We start from the raw sequence: 13,245 nt of genomic DNA, 5'->3' as shown, positions 1-13,245 counted from the left end.
TATATATATATATATATATATATATATATATATATACAGTATAGGCTCCATTGCCTCTGGTCTTATTTATCATACCTAAGTGCTCTGTCAAAAAGAATGATGCTGACTGATTGGTAAAGAGATCCTTAAGAACATAAGCAGTTTCTCACTGTCAAGGAGTGAAGTGTTATCTGAAATGTCAGCTTTAACGTGCTTCTTCCTTATGTTGTGTTTTTATGTTGACAGTATATTTGGAACAGTGATACATCCAAAACAATGGGCTGCGAAACCTTTTGTCCAGTTGGCTTCCTTGTATGAAACTGAAAATGCATATATGTAAATAAGAACAAACATGAATGAACAGATAAATAGAAGTTGCGGTTTTATTTATTATCAATAATATATTTTCAAATGTACATCCAGTATAATGCTCGGCCAGCTACAGTATATAAGGATCCCTCTCTGTTAAAAATAAATAAAAATAAAACATTTCTAAGGATTTCATTCATGAAAGACAATGGCACTGAATAATATCACTACTCAGCACCAATAACATGCTTGCATAAAGTCAAATCAGCTCAGTAGGATAAATTAGCTTGAAGCTGACAAGTCCACAGTCTCTTGGATTGAAGCCAGAGCACCTGATATATCACAAAGAAATTATTTAAAAGGGCCCTGATATAATCAAATAGTCAGGTATTTTCGAGGTCTGAATAAATTAAGCAGCAGAGCATTATTTATTTAAACTTTTATAGAAAATGTTGCATAAATAGCAAGACTGAAAATAGGCACTGGGTTTTGGCCTTTTTGTTGAAGAAGCATTACATTCATAAATATTATGGTTACATGTATACATATATTAAAGAATATACTTTTTTTTAGCATTTGCCCAGATACAGCAAGTAACAGCATATGACTCATTTATTATAATCCACTGAAATATGTTCAAAAAACTTGGTTTTGCCTTTGAAACTGGTGGCCAGCACAAAATCACGCTGGTCTGTGGACAGTGCTGTGAATGAGCGTGGCCAATGAACATGCACATCCCTGAACTTGATAAAATTCTGGTTTTCCTCATCCCACCTGAAGATCTGGAAGAAAGAATAATCACTGCTCAGAATCAAATAGTGCTGGTCTTTGAACTTGATGGGCTGTAATACTGTGGCGCCACGTGAAGGGAAGCCCCGTACTTCCTCAAAGTGTTTGCCCGTCCACTTCATGACTTTTAAGTCACCAATGTAGCAGGCGAGTGCAAGGTAGGGCACATCATTGATCCTAAAGGCCTTCATGCTGACAATGTCATCCATATTTGCTATCTCATCATGGAGAACAAACTTCTGGGTGCTCTTGTTCCATTGGTAGATAACAGGAACCTGGGAACGGCTCACAAGTATGAGGACAGATTTGCCATCTAAATAAAAAACTCTGCATCTGTATCACGAAACCACTCATGAAGGAACTGGTATGAGTAGAAACCAGTTTCATTCCATTTAAAAAGAGTTGTCATTCCAGCTTTGGAACTGTCCACAATTAGGAAGAACCAGTCATCTCCAATCTGGAAGACTTTGATGTCATTCGGCTTGGACACATTAAGCATTTCAACTGCCTGAACTTATTCTGTGCTTGGTCATATTTGTAGGGAAGACATCGAAGAGTTGGGAGACAATGACAAATGCCTGCTCGTTGATCAGAACAGACCGGCATCCAACAACAGACCGTCCTGAAATATAATATTTAAAAAATGAAATCTCCATCTGTACTCTTTCATTTTTATGACATATGACAAATGATTATGGAGTCAAACCTGTGATGTTATCAAAAGGCCTGAATTTAGTCTCAATATGATCCCATTCCATGATTATGCAGCTGTCTGAGTTTGGAACTGCCATAGCGACATATATATATATCATCTTTGTGAGAGAAGATGTCTGCTGACATTGAATGAGTATTCACTATTTGATGCTCAACAAAATCTGAAGGGAAAAGAGCCAGACATATGGAAGCACATTTATTCATTGTCACTAAACAAGTGTAAGCAAATCACACCTTCACATCTTTTCACTGCATTTATCAAGACACTCAATGCAAAACTTCAACATCAAATCTGAGATATCTAAGGAACAGAAATTTAGTTACCTGTGGAGACACACTTGCTGTGTTTTTCTGGGACATCCTTTAATAGGACACCCTTCATGCCAGATGGACTGGCACAGTAAACATCAGAGGTTGTGGCATTGGATCGCTTCAACCACAGCATCAGCCACATGGATTCACAGTCGCAATGGAACATGTTCCCACACAGATCTCAGTTTATTAGAGATGAAATTATCAAAACACTCTAAAAAACTCTGCAAATAAACAAAATCATATCTACATTATGTGACTGCAATATCATTGCTTCCCAGCTATTTAGCATGGTATATGTAAGTGGTTGTTTTGGTAATATGTTGATTGTATGAGCACATTTGCAAACAGTGAACTGAAAAACTCAGTTCAATCAAAGAGCGCAGATCAGAAAAAATACCCCTGGGCAGTGTTTTTAAATTGTTATTTGCTAATGACCTGTAAAAACAGAGAGGAAATGAATTAATACAAATGGATAGACTTTACGCAAATGAAATATATTTTTATTTATTTATTTATTTAGTCATTTAGCAGATGCTTTTATCCAAAGCGACTTACAAATGAGGACAACAGAAGCAATCAATTGTAATACTAAAACAACTAAAAACAGATACAAAACAAAAGGCTAAAACGTTATAAATACTACTTATACACATTTTAAAAATAAAGAAATTAAATGAAAATGACAAATGCATACAACAAAATTTCAAAACTTATTTAAATGAAAAACAAAAAACAAAGCTAAAACTAATTCAAAATATTAAAGAACAAAAGGTATGAGTATAATAATGATTCTAACATAACACTAAGCCAAACACCAAAAAAACAACCATACACACATACATACATACATATACACACATACATACATACATATACATATCAGTAATCCTAAAAAATAACACTGCCAAACTTACGTTAAAAAAAAACAACTTACATATAGTAAGAAATGGTAAAAAAAAACTGAAACAGAAGTAAAACAAGTAGTACGCGATACAGAACGAGACCAAACGCGATATCAGCACGTCTCCACACAGTAAACAAAACAAGCGTTTCTGAATTTAGCCTCAGAATTTAGAGACTAAATTCATATAATATATGTACATATATTACATTTCCATATGTGAAATATATTCGAAATCAGAACAATTCCATATATGCAAAACGTCAACATAAAGTTAAAAACTACCAGAAATAAATATATATATATGGCCCATTCAAATATGTAAAACGTTTTGGACATATGTCATGTACATACAGGCCCGGTACTATAGGCTCGCTGGACTGGAGGGGCAATCAGAAATTGTGGTAGGGCAGCACTTTCTAGGTTAATATTCATAGTTTACTTATTTACTCAATTTTCAGTCTTGCATTTTGTGTCTGTGTGAGTGCAGAAATGTTAAATATATGTTAAATATGTGTGTAGACAATATTAAGCGAATCAAGCGAACCACACCCACTGCTCCAGGTGTGTGTTCGTGCACTTTGGATGGGATAAAGGCAGAGCACTAATTCCGAGTATGGGTCACCATACTTGGCCACGTCACATCACTTTCACTTTTCACTTTCACTTATCAAAGCTGTGAAAACCTTCATTACACGACATTTATGAATGTCCTCGTTTATAAATACAATACGTAGTTTTTTGTATAATACTGCATATATAATATTTATCCTAAAACATGTCAATACAGGTTGAGAGTATTTAATTAAATATAATAAATAATAAAAGAGATGTGTTTTAAAAAATTATTAAAATACACAAACAATTTTTTTGTTTATACGTTTATAAGCACATAAAATATGCATTGTTGACATATGGTTGCTGCATATATACCATATAAAACAGCATCATATAAATATTATTAACATATGTACATTTACTGTAGGGATATCATATGTTATAAACTTGTCTTCATCTACCCAGAGAATGTATGTATGTGAAAATTGTATATCGCCTTATAAGTAATATGGCAATATCACTCTTGATATATGGCAATATAATACATTTCCATTTGGGTATTTATAGTTTATATTTATTTATCTACAATAAATCAGGATTTAAGGCACTTTACAGTGTGCCTTATAATAAACAGCAATGTATAACATTATGTATGGACAATTTGAAATAAAATAAACAAATATATTACCTTCTCAATTAAATGATGCCTACCAGAAATCTGTGTCTAAATAAATACAACCTTTGCTTGCTGTATGTCATACAGATGTGTAACATCCCTAAGTCCTCTGAAGGCATATTTGTTTATCTCTTCAATCTTGTTACCTTCAATAAATCTGGTTAGAGAAATAAAATGAGACAAAATGTAGGCGACAAAAAGTACTTCATCCAATCACTCTGCAGGGATATGGATAAAGTGGTCTAGGCATCCAACAAATACGTCAGTAATACTGTAAAGATGATAACATTTTTGTTCATTAATTTAAATGCATAAAAGCTGTCCAAATACTTACAAATACTCAAGATGAGGAAGCCCTGAGAATGCATCCTCCTTGATTTCAGAAAATTAATTAGAACTAAGGAGACTAAGAGAAAAGATGTCAGAATTTGCCAGAAAATTCTAAAACATAAATATGACCAGCATAACAAAGAATGCCTTGTTGTCACAAAGCAAGGCCAGACACAACAGGTAAGTGCAAAACAGGATGGTTTATTGACTGGGTAAGTGGATGACTGGAATAGGTGAGTTAAAGGCAGGTGAATGTCAACACAGTGAATGGTTCCAGGGTGCTTATCTGAGTTCTGATGGAGAGGATCGTATGCCGGTTACGTTGGAGATCGTGGAGCCGTTTCCAAGGAGCCGTTTCCAAGGAGTCGTTGGAGGATCGTGGGAGGAACAGCAGGTAATTCGTTCTAGGAGAATTTGGCAGAGAGAGTCCAGAGTAGTTCGTAGGAGTGAACGGTAGACCGGACAGTGAGTGACTGTGCTGTGTGTGTATTTGTAGTGTGGCTTGATTGGTGACAGCAGGTGCGGGTGATCAGAACTCAGGTGACTGTGATCGGGTAATTATCCTGGATGGTGACTGAAGTGACTGTGATGAATCCCTGACACTTGTATACTCAACGTGTTGGTGTTTTCTAATGCGGATAAACAGGTACATTTATTAAAAGTGATGCAGCAGTCACTTACAGTAACTGCAGCGAGGACATTATAGCGAGAACATAGCCTCCTTGATTTCTGGGAAACTGCAATTAACTCCTAAAAAATATTATAAATGAATAAATATGCCTCTTCTTTTGTTTATCGTTTTGTACCAATCACTACGATGCACGTTCAGTTTCGAAAACACAAATATAGGCTATCTCCCACTATGTTTGATAAAATTATAAACATTTTTGCAAAAGAAATTGCTACGCGAACATAATATTACACTTACAGAGTTGATGTCACTCGGTATAGTCCGTGGGATGAGAAGCGAACCGACGCAATTGATGGAATCTGTCGTACAAGTGCATTTGAATATTCGCTTTGATCGGGACAGTTGAACTTAACAAATGAACAGTAAAGTTACCAAAAGACACTTTCGGATGGTGTTTATCGTTTGTAAGATGCATGGTTTTGAAGCAGAGTCGAAACCAAACGCTCCCGTCCCGCAGCACAGTGAAGTGCAGCATGAAGGACTGACTTCAGAATCAGCAGCTCTGATGCAGTCAGCGCTTTAGGCTGTCCCATTAGAGGAGGCATCACGAGTCCAATAAAGCTAATGAAAGTAGGCATGCAACAGTAAAATCATACCACTACTGTTTATTTGTGTTTGTACTTGCCTTTAGATGCTTTTAAAATGTGCTGATTATTGTTTTATCAAACCTCTTACTGTTTTCCTCTTTGCTACAGGCTATTAACTGAAATAGGTTAAATGTAATATGAACAAAACTGTTCATCTGTATATGTGGAGCAAGTATGAAAATGCACATATTATCTTGGCAATGAAAACAAGTGTCAACGTGTAATAGGCTATGTGGTAATGACGCAGCAGTTCGTTGAATGAATGGCTTCTGTGTCTTGTGTATCAAGCTTCATCGACACTAGTCACTGGTTAATGTTACATTTATTGTATAATATAATATTATTTACATTAATATGAGCTCAAGCTGTATTTATGTTGTCTATTTCCCTACAGGTTATACTAGTAGATGCTGCATAAGTGACAGCAATTTTTCTGGCAACCAGTAATAAACATGACTGCAAATAATGGACTCCACAGTATGCACAGCATTAATCATTTAGAAGCAGATCTGATTTCAGCATGTAAGTGCTTTCTGTCTATATGTGACCAGGGGAGGGGCTTAAATTGATGACAGTGAAATGGCCTCCACTCCTACAGTCTGCCACTTTTACTGAAGTATACATCAGAAGTTTTCATCGGGTTTTCCTGCAGAGCAAACTCCCAATGCATCAACAGAAAACAAAGGATCATTACAGACTGCAAATTCCTATATTTGCAGCACTTTAAAAAGGCAAATCAATACAGACCACCTCATCAGAAAGGCCCATCAAAAACTCTACTTCGTAAGGAAAATCAAAAACCAGTCAGCAGTTTAGTCTGTTTTTAAACTACCATTGTGGAGACCATTCGGACAGCATCCATCAGTATGGCACTGAAATGACTTATTTTGGCTCATAGGTACTGATCTCCCTTTAGCACATCTAATGCACCAACAATACACATTAAAAGATTACAATGGAACCATCTCACCCAGCGTGTCAAAGAAGCCTGAAATCACTAACAGCTAAAACATCCTGATTAAAGAACATTTTCCTTTAAACAGCTGCCAGTCAATAAACATTGATATTTAATATTTATGTTTTGTGTACATTGCACATTGCATCGTTTATTGTACTGTACATCTCATGCAGTAGTGAATACCCTGCATATTGACAAAAAAGAATTCATAGAATTTATTCCATTTTGCTTTATTCTATTATTTTCTACTACTCTATGCCATTCTATAAATAAATAAATAAATAAATAAAACGACTTTAGATGATTTTCCAAACGTTTTCCCATCTCATTGTTGCCCACTCTCTCCACACACCTCAACAAGAAAATTCCAGAATGGAATCTTCATTGTGGAAGAGAGAGAGGGCAAAGGCGCGTGCCTGATGACGCAGTCACTCTTTTTGCCGAGTATCATGGGAAAATAACATAGCAGGCTAGCACGCGCAGGAAGAGAGGAGAAGAACCGACACCTCCGCGGAACGAAACTATTCCCGTGCGTTATATTCCTCATTTACCTCCTCGAACAAGTGTAGACCGGCGACCTGAAACCATCGTAAACTGCCCAACGTATCGCGAAGTGTTCACGGTTGTTGTTGTTTGTTTCAGTTGTCGGCTTGTTGGATATTTAGCGTGTGTCGCTGTCGAGCGAGTTCGCGGAAGAGGTGGGTAGTTAAATGTACCTTTCATAAACCACTACAGGCATTCTCCACTCTATAAATATATTTCGTATTTATATAAAACGAGTCGTTATTTTACCCTAGTTGACAATATTGAGAAAGTCAGTCAATCACAGTGGGTTTCTATAGAGAAGGCACGGTTTGAAGCCGGTTAAGTTTAACGTTAGAGGGGACCGTCTTTTCTGTCCGCTAGCCTTTATCATGTCTCTCACCTCTTCTTATGCCTATCTGTATATCTACTCTGTGTTTACATTAGGTCAGCATCGTTCCTGCTTCAGATACTAAAGCCCGTCGAGATTACATTCAGAAGATAAGCAGAAACTTTATCAAGCGAGGTTACAGTCGACGGCGGTGTAAATATGAGTTACAAGCCGATCGCCCCCGCACCCACCGGCTCCAACCACACGCCACCAGGTGAGTTTCATTGTGCTCTCGGTTCATTCATTTCTTTTTTTACATTCATATTTATTCCATTTGAGGTAGTTTTTGTCCAGTATCTTTTCAAACGCACCGTTTTAATCCCGGGGAAAGGGGTCAGTGAACCTACTGTAAAAGAGGTCAGAGACACGGATAAAGGGGGAGGAGTTAAAGGAGCCATAGCCATCTGTCTCGCTCATTACATAAATGTGGTATATTGTGCTGCTAACCGCACCCTATCGCGTTTAGGTTTAAAAGCTAACCGTTTTCTTACCCATTTGTGAGTGTACCATGCCATCACATCAGTGCATCTAAAATTGGCTGTATTTTACCTCACTTCCTTTCATACACGCACTGGGTGGCGAGACGTCATTGGTCGAGTTTGGCCTTTTGACACTTCCTTGATTTGTGATTGGTCTTCCTCTTGCTCTCTGGTATTAGGATCATGTGGCTCATCTCCATCACTGGCTTCCTCTTCTAACTTTAGACCAGCATTTAGTGACTTTGGTCCACCATCAATGGGCTTTGTACAAGTAAGTTAAATTTTTATAGCAGTGGGCTTTTTAGATACATTTGCAGACTTTAAATTATGATGATAAATGCCCAATCGGTCTGTTTTATTTGGAATAAATACACTACTGGTTTAAAGTTTTGAATGTTGTTTTTTTTTTTTTTTTTGAAAGAGGTTTCATATGCTCACTAATGATGCATATATTTAATCAAAATACAGTAACATACAATAAAAACAGTAATATTTTGAAATATTACATTAAAATATAAAAGTTTTCATTTTCAAATGTGACTTATTCCTGTGGTGGCGATTCTGAATTTTCAGCAGCCATTATTTTACTAATCAGTGTCACATGGTCCTTCAGAAATCATTCTAATATATGGATTTGCTGCTTAAGAAACATTTCTTCTTAATAATCAACGGTGACAATTGTGCTACTTAATATTTTTGTAGAAACTGTGATACACTACTGTTCAAAAGTTTGGGTTAAATTAGATGGGGGGGGGATTATTTTTATTCAGCGAGGATGCAATAAATTGATCAAAAGTGACAGAAATCTTACGTAACATTATAAATATTGTAACTATTTCAAATAAATGCTGTTTTTTTAACTTTATATTCATCAGAGAATCCTGAAAATATTAAGCAACAAAAACACTAATATTAAGAACCATTATTATTAATAGAGCAACAATAATTGATAAAAACCAAATCAGCATATTACAATGATTTCAGAAGGAGTAACGACAGCTGAAAATTCATCTTTGCCATCGCAGGACTTGAAACTTTAAAATATATTCAAAATAGTAAACTTATTTTAAAATTATAATATTTCAAAATATAACTCTTTTCACTGTGTTTGTGATTAAATAAATGCAGCCTTGGTGAGCACAATAGACTTCTTACAAAACATTAAAAAAAAAATTTTATTCCAAACTTTTGAAAGGGTAGTATGAGAATGCGTATATTAGTGCTGGGCGGTATGACCAAAAATTTATATTTTAAAAATTAATATAACAAAAATAAACACCGGTATTCGGTATGAACCGGTATACCGCCCAGCACTAGCGTATATACTGTGTGTGTGTGTGTGTGTATATATATATATATATATATACACACACACATACATATATACACACACATCTCATAAAAAAGAGGATTCATATCACTTAGACTTCTCTTGTATTCTATAGCCTGTTAAAGTGTCACAGGGATCTACCTATAGTGAGCTGCTCTCTGTCATTGAGGAGATGAGCCGTGAAATTCGTCCTACCTATGCTGGCAGCAAAAGTGCCATGGAGAGGCTGAAGAGAGGTATTCCAAACCCTTTGGACTAAAGTACATGCAGCACATTTGTAACAGTGTGACGTTTAGTCCACTAGAATAATGTGAGCCTAAGGGCCTAAGGGCAGTTGTGATTTTCAGATCTGTGCGAGATCACTTACAATGTTTATTTTGTCAGCACAAAGACTTTCTTACTAAGCTGTTGTGGTGCTCGTCACTTAAGTAAAATTAATATAGAAAATGTGTTCAGAATATTTATAATTCCAGTAGCCATTAATTACAGTGCAAACAAGCCACTTATTTGTACTATAGATTTTTTTTAAATTATATTGATTACTTATTGAAGTTGCAGTACATGTAAAAGTTGCAACTTCTAATGCCTGATCTGTAATGCTTTTTTTAACGTCTATTTATAGTATACATACAAATACAGTATTTTACAATCACTGCTACCTGGTTCATTAGTAAATGGTCTGTCAATCAACATAACCACTTACAGTAGTCATTTTGCACGTTTGTATGTTAGCACATGGTCTTATTATTTGGTTAAATGTTTGCTTGTTTGAAATGGCTGATGTATCTTTCTGTCTTTTATCAGGTATCATCCACGCACGTGCTCTTGTCAGGGAGTGTCTAGCGGAGACAGAGCGAAGTGTTCGCACATAACATCCACACACACGCACCCTCCCTCTGGTACTTGTCTTATCTTGCCCTATTGGTCTGCATGCTCCTTCTCTTTGCCAAGCTATTACAACACCATGTCTTTCTATCTTTCTTAATGACCTTTTTCCATCATGCATAGCCATCTCCCCGTTGTACACCTCATGTAGTGTAAATGCGATTAGCATATCAGTTTTTTAAGCCCAATTTTTGCAATTCTGTATTTAAATAAAAAAACAAACAAACAAAAAACACAATACAAACAATTTGTCCAATTTTCAATTCCACTGAATGCATGAGTTGCTTGGTTTTCAAAGAATTTTATTTGGCTTCAGTCACCACAAAGGCAGTCGAAAATAGCAATTTATTTGTAGTGACATATATAGATGTAACTGACAAATCCATTAATGAACAACACAATGTGAATGAATATGTTTTCAGTTTCAATGATGGGGAAGTGGATACTTTTACATGTGCCATCACAGTGTTTACATTGTGTCTTTCACTTCCATATTTCATAGGCCTTCTAATTTCCTTAATATTCCGATATTAAATGTGTAGTATACATATAAAGACAATGAGGGTAATAGCAATAAAATGAATAAACATGATGAATACAAAAGAATAACATAAAAATTGAGGGAAAGGGGGATATAGTCAAAGAAATCCTATTTAACCAGACTAGTATTTTATCATCTTCAGATTGTCTTTCAAGTTTGGTTTTTCACACTGCCCTTAAAAAGCACAGACCTTAATGAGCTGGGTTCTATCAACTATATCCAAAGACTGAATATACAAGGTAACAGGGCAGTAAGCTGGTATTTACTAATTTCTGGTTCACAGGAGATGCAGATCCCATTAGCAACTCAATGAAAATGGGCACTTCTCAATAAATGATGGGTTACTCCAGGGATAAATGGATGGATTCAAGTGCATTTAAAGCTATGCACTCCTCACTGGTGTATCAATTTACTAACAAAACATGAGGAGGTGGTGATAAAAATATGATGAACTTGTGTGGGGGACCAATTTATCAGAGTGCATGTGCTCCAACTTGACACTGGCCTAACTGCATCCATATAAATGTAAAATTGGAAGTTCATTTTTGTTTCAGCCCTAAAAAGAGAGGAAAATAGCATAGGTTACTTAACTTAGCAGTTTTTGTTGTTGTTTAACAATAGTTTATAAATATTCAATAATTTAAAGTTTGCTTATGAGATGGAAGACCGAACGAACCGTGGAAGCTGCAGCAGAGGCTTTGCTGCTGTAGTTAAAAAGGTTTTTGTAGCGTCCCTTCTCCTCTTTCTGTTTTTCCCGAATGCGATCCTCCATTGCCCTCAACTCCTTTGCAACTGAGGTTTCAAGTGATGGGTCTAATTCAATCACTTTGGCAAAGTCAGCTTTTGCCTCTGCTTCATTCCATACTGCTGCATGAGCTTTCCCTCGTTTGAAATATGCCTTCACATTATCTATGAGAAAGACAAGAATGAGTTTGGGCATCTGTAATACAAATTATAAATGTTACTCATGGTAGGAGCACGCTCATGCTAAGTCTTGTTTAAAAAAAACAGTTTAGTATTTTAGTTAACCTTAGCTTGTTTGTAAGGCACATGATAATAGTGCAGCTTTTTATTAACCTAAAAATACTGTAGAAGGCCTAATGGTTAGAGAGTCGGACTTGTAACCCAAAGGTTGCGGGTTCGAGTCCTGGTACCGGCAGGGATTGTAGGTGGGGGGCGTTAATGCTCCGGTTGTGTGTGTGTGTTCACTTGGATGGGTTAAATGCAGACCACAAATTCCAAGTATGGAACACCATACTTGGCTACACGTCACGTCACTTTCACTAATTAAAGCTAGACTTGTAATCAATGAACAAAGTGGGTTGTTATAAAGAACAGGGTTTCTGCAGGATTTTAAAGCTCAAATTAAAGACTTTTTAAGACCTGCACAATTAAAATTAATACCATATAAGCAGGGAAGGGCAGTATCTATGATAACATTAAACTGTAAAATGATTGTAGAAAGCATGATTTACAGTTCAGATACAGATTTTCACAAAAACAAAACATTTAATGATCATGGCCTTCACATCTCAGCCTTTAAACCATTTTTAAAATGGGGGAAAAAAACTATGGTTACTATAGTTAATCCATGGTAACCACAAATTAACCATGGTTTTGCTACACTAACCAGGGCTGGAAATGGGGGGGAACGCGGGGGACCGAGTCCGGGGAGTGAATTTTGAGGGAGGACGACGTTCCAGCTCCAACTGGTTAGATTTTTTTTGGAAATGAAAGGGATTTCTATGTTTTATTCATTCAATAGCCTACGCACATAAACGTAGCGCAATATATAATAATAATAATTTTTGAATTAATCTTTTTGAACAGTCACTTGCTTCGTTCCTGAATGAATTAGCTGTTTGAACCAATCGACTGAATGAATGATTCAGTGACAGAGTGACTTGCCACCACCTATTTAAATAATTTAATATTTCTATATTCAGAACTTACTTTAAAACATTCATCACATAAAATTATGAATTTAAATGCTTTTATGCTACCTCTGAGCCTCATTAAACGCAGTCTGTAAATATACCTAAATGCCACTTTTGTGTTCTTCTGTGCCACATTTGTAGTGCAAAGATTAATTTTTTTATATTGATTTCATTTGATTGGTAACTTATGCTTCCTGATTGTGTCTTATTATACTAATTGAATGTATTGTTATAATACAAAATTAAAAAAAAGTTTATAAATTACACAGGGTGCTTTTGATCTTGATACCTAAAAAAACATGGTTTAGAGGAAACATGAAATAAGTTTAATGTTATAGATTATAAAGGTTTTT

General features: G+C 35.8%; 2 protein-coding genes and 1 pseudogene across 3 annotated transcripts in view; 1 reads left to right on the top strand and 2 right to left on the bottom strand.

Moving 5' to 3' along the window:
- Nucleotides 1-896: 896 nt before the first annotated feature.
- LOC107684978 (leucine-rich repeat LGI family member 2-like) lies at nt 897-5,677 on the bottom strand (annotated as a pseudogene).
- Nucleotides 5,678-7,211: 1,534 nt separating this feature from the next.
- LOC107684972 (cyclin-dependent kinase 2-associated protein 2-like) lies at nt 7,212-10,647 on the top strand. Of its 2 annotated transcripts, XM_016481365.1 has the most exons (6): nt 7,212-7,336; nt 7,450-7,505; nt 7,777-7,934; nt 8,379-8,470; nt 9,645-9,765; nt 10,334-10,647. In XM_016481365.1, the coding sequence occupies exons 3-6, from the start codon at nt 7,880-7,882 to the stop codon at nt 10,399-10,401; spliced, it is 336 nt and encodes a 111-aa protein (XP_016336851.1). In that variant the 5' UTR covers nt 7,212-7,336; nt 7,450-7,505; nt 7,777-7,879; the 3' UTR covers nt 10,402-10,647. The 2 variants fall into 2 exon arrangements, with proteins under 2 accessions (XP_016336851.1, XP_016336852.1); XM_016481366.1 differs by lacking the exon at nt 7,212-7,336 and having other exon boundaries at nt 7,343-7,505.
- Nucleotides 10,648-10,679: 32 nt separating this feature from the next.
- The window catches only part of LOC107684971 (AH receptor-interacting protein), a 10,897-nt gene continuing 8,331 nt past the window's right edge, over nt 10,680-13,245 (bottom strand). The window contains exons 6-7 of the mRNA XM_016481363.1: nt 11,632-11,864; nt 10,680-11,511 (exon numbers count right to left, since the gene is read on the bottom strand). Of these exons, the coding sequence (XP_016336849.1) occupies nt 11,506-11,511; nt 11,632-11,864 (239 nt within the window). The 3' untranslated portion in view covers nt 10,680-11,505. The remainder of the gene's footprint in view (nt 11,512-11,631; nt 11,865-13,245) is intronic.

This window comes from Sinocyclocheilus anshuiensis, unplaced genomic scaffold (assembly GCF_001515605.1).
Source record: "Sinocyclocheilus anshuiensis isolate Anshui unplaced genomic scaffold, SAMN03320099.WGS_v1.1 scaffold685, whole genome shotgun sequence".
Classification (NCBI taxonomy): Eukaryota; Metazoa; Chordata; class Actinopteri; order Cypriniformes; family Cyprinidae; genus Sinocyclocheilus; species Sinocyclocheilus anshuiensis.
The sequence above is the reverse complement of the archived record's forward strand: the minus strand, read 5'-3'. Positions and strand labels throughout refer to the sequence as shown.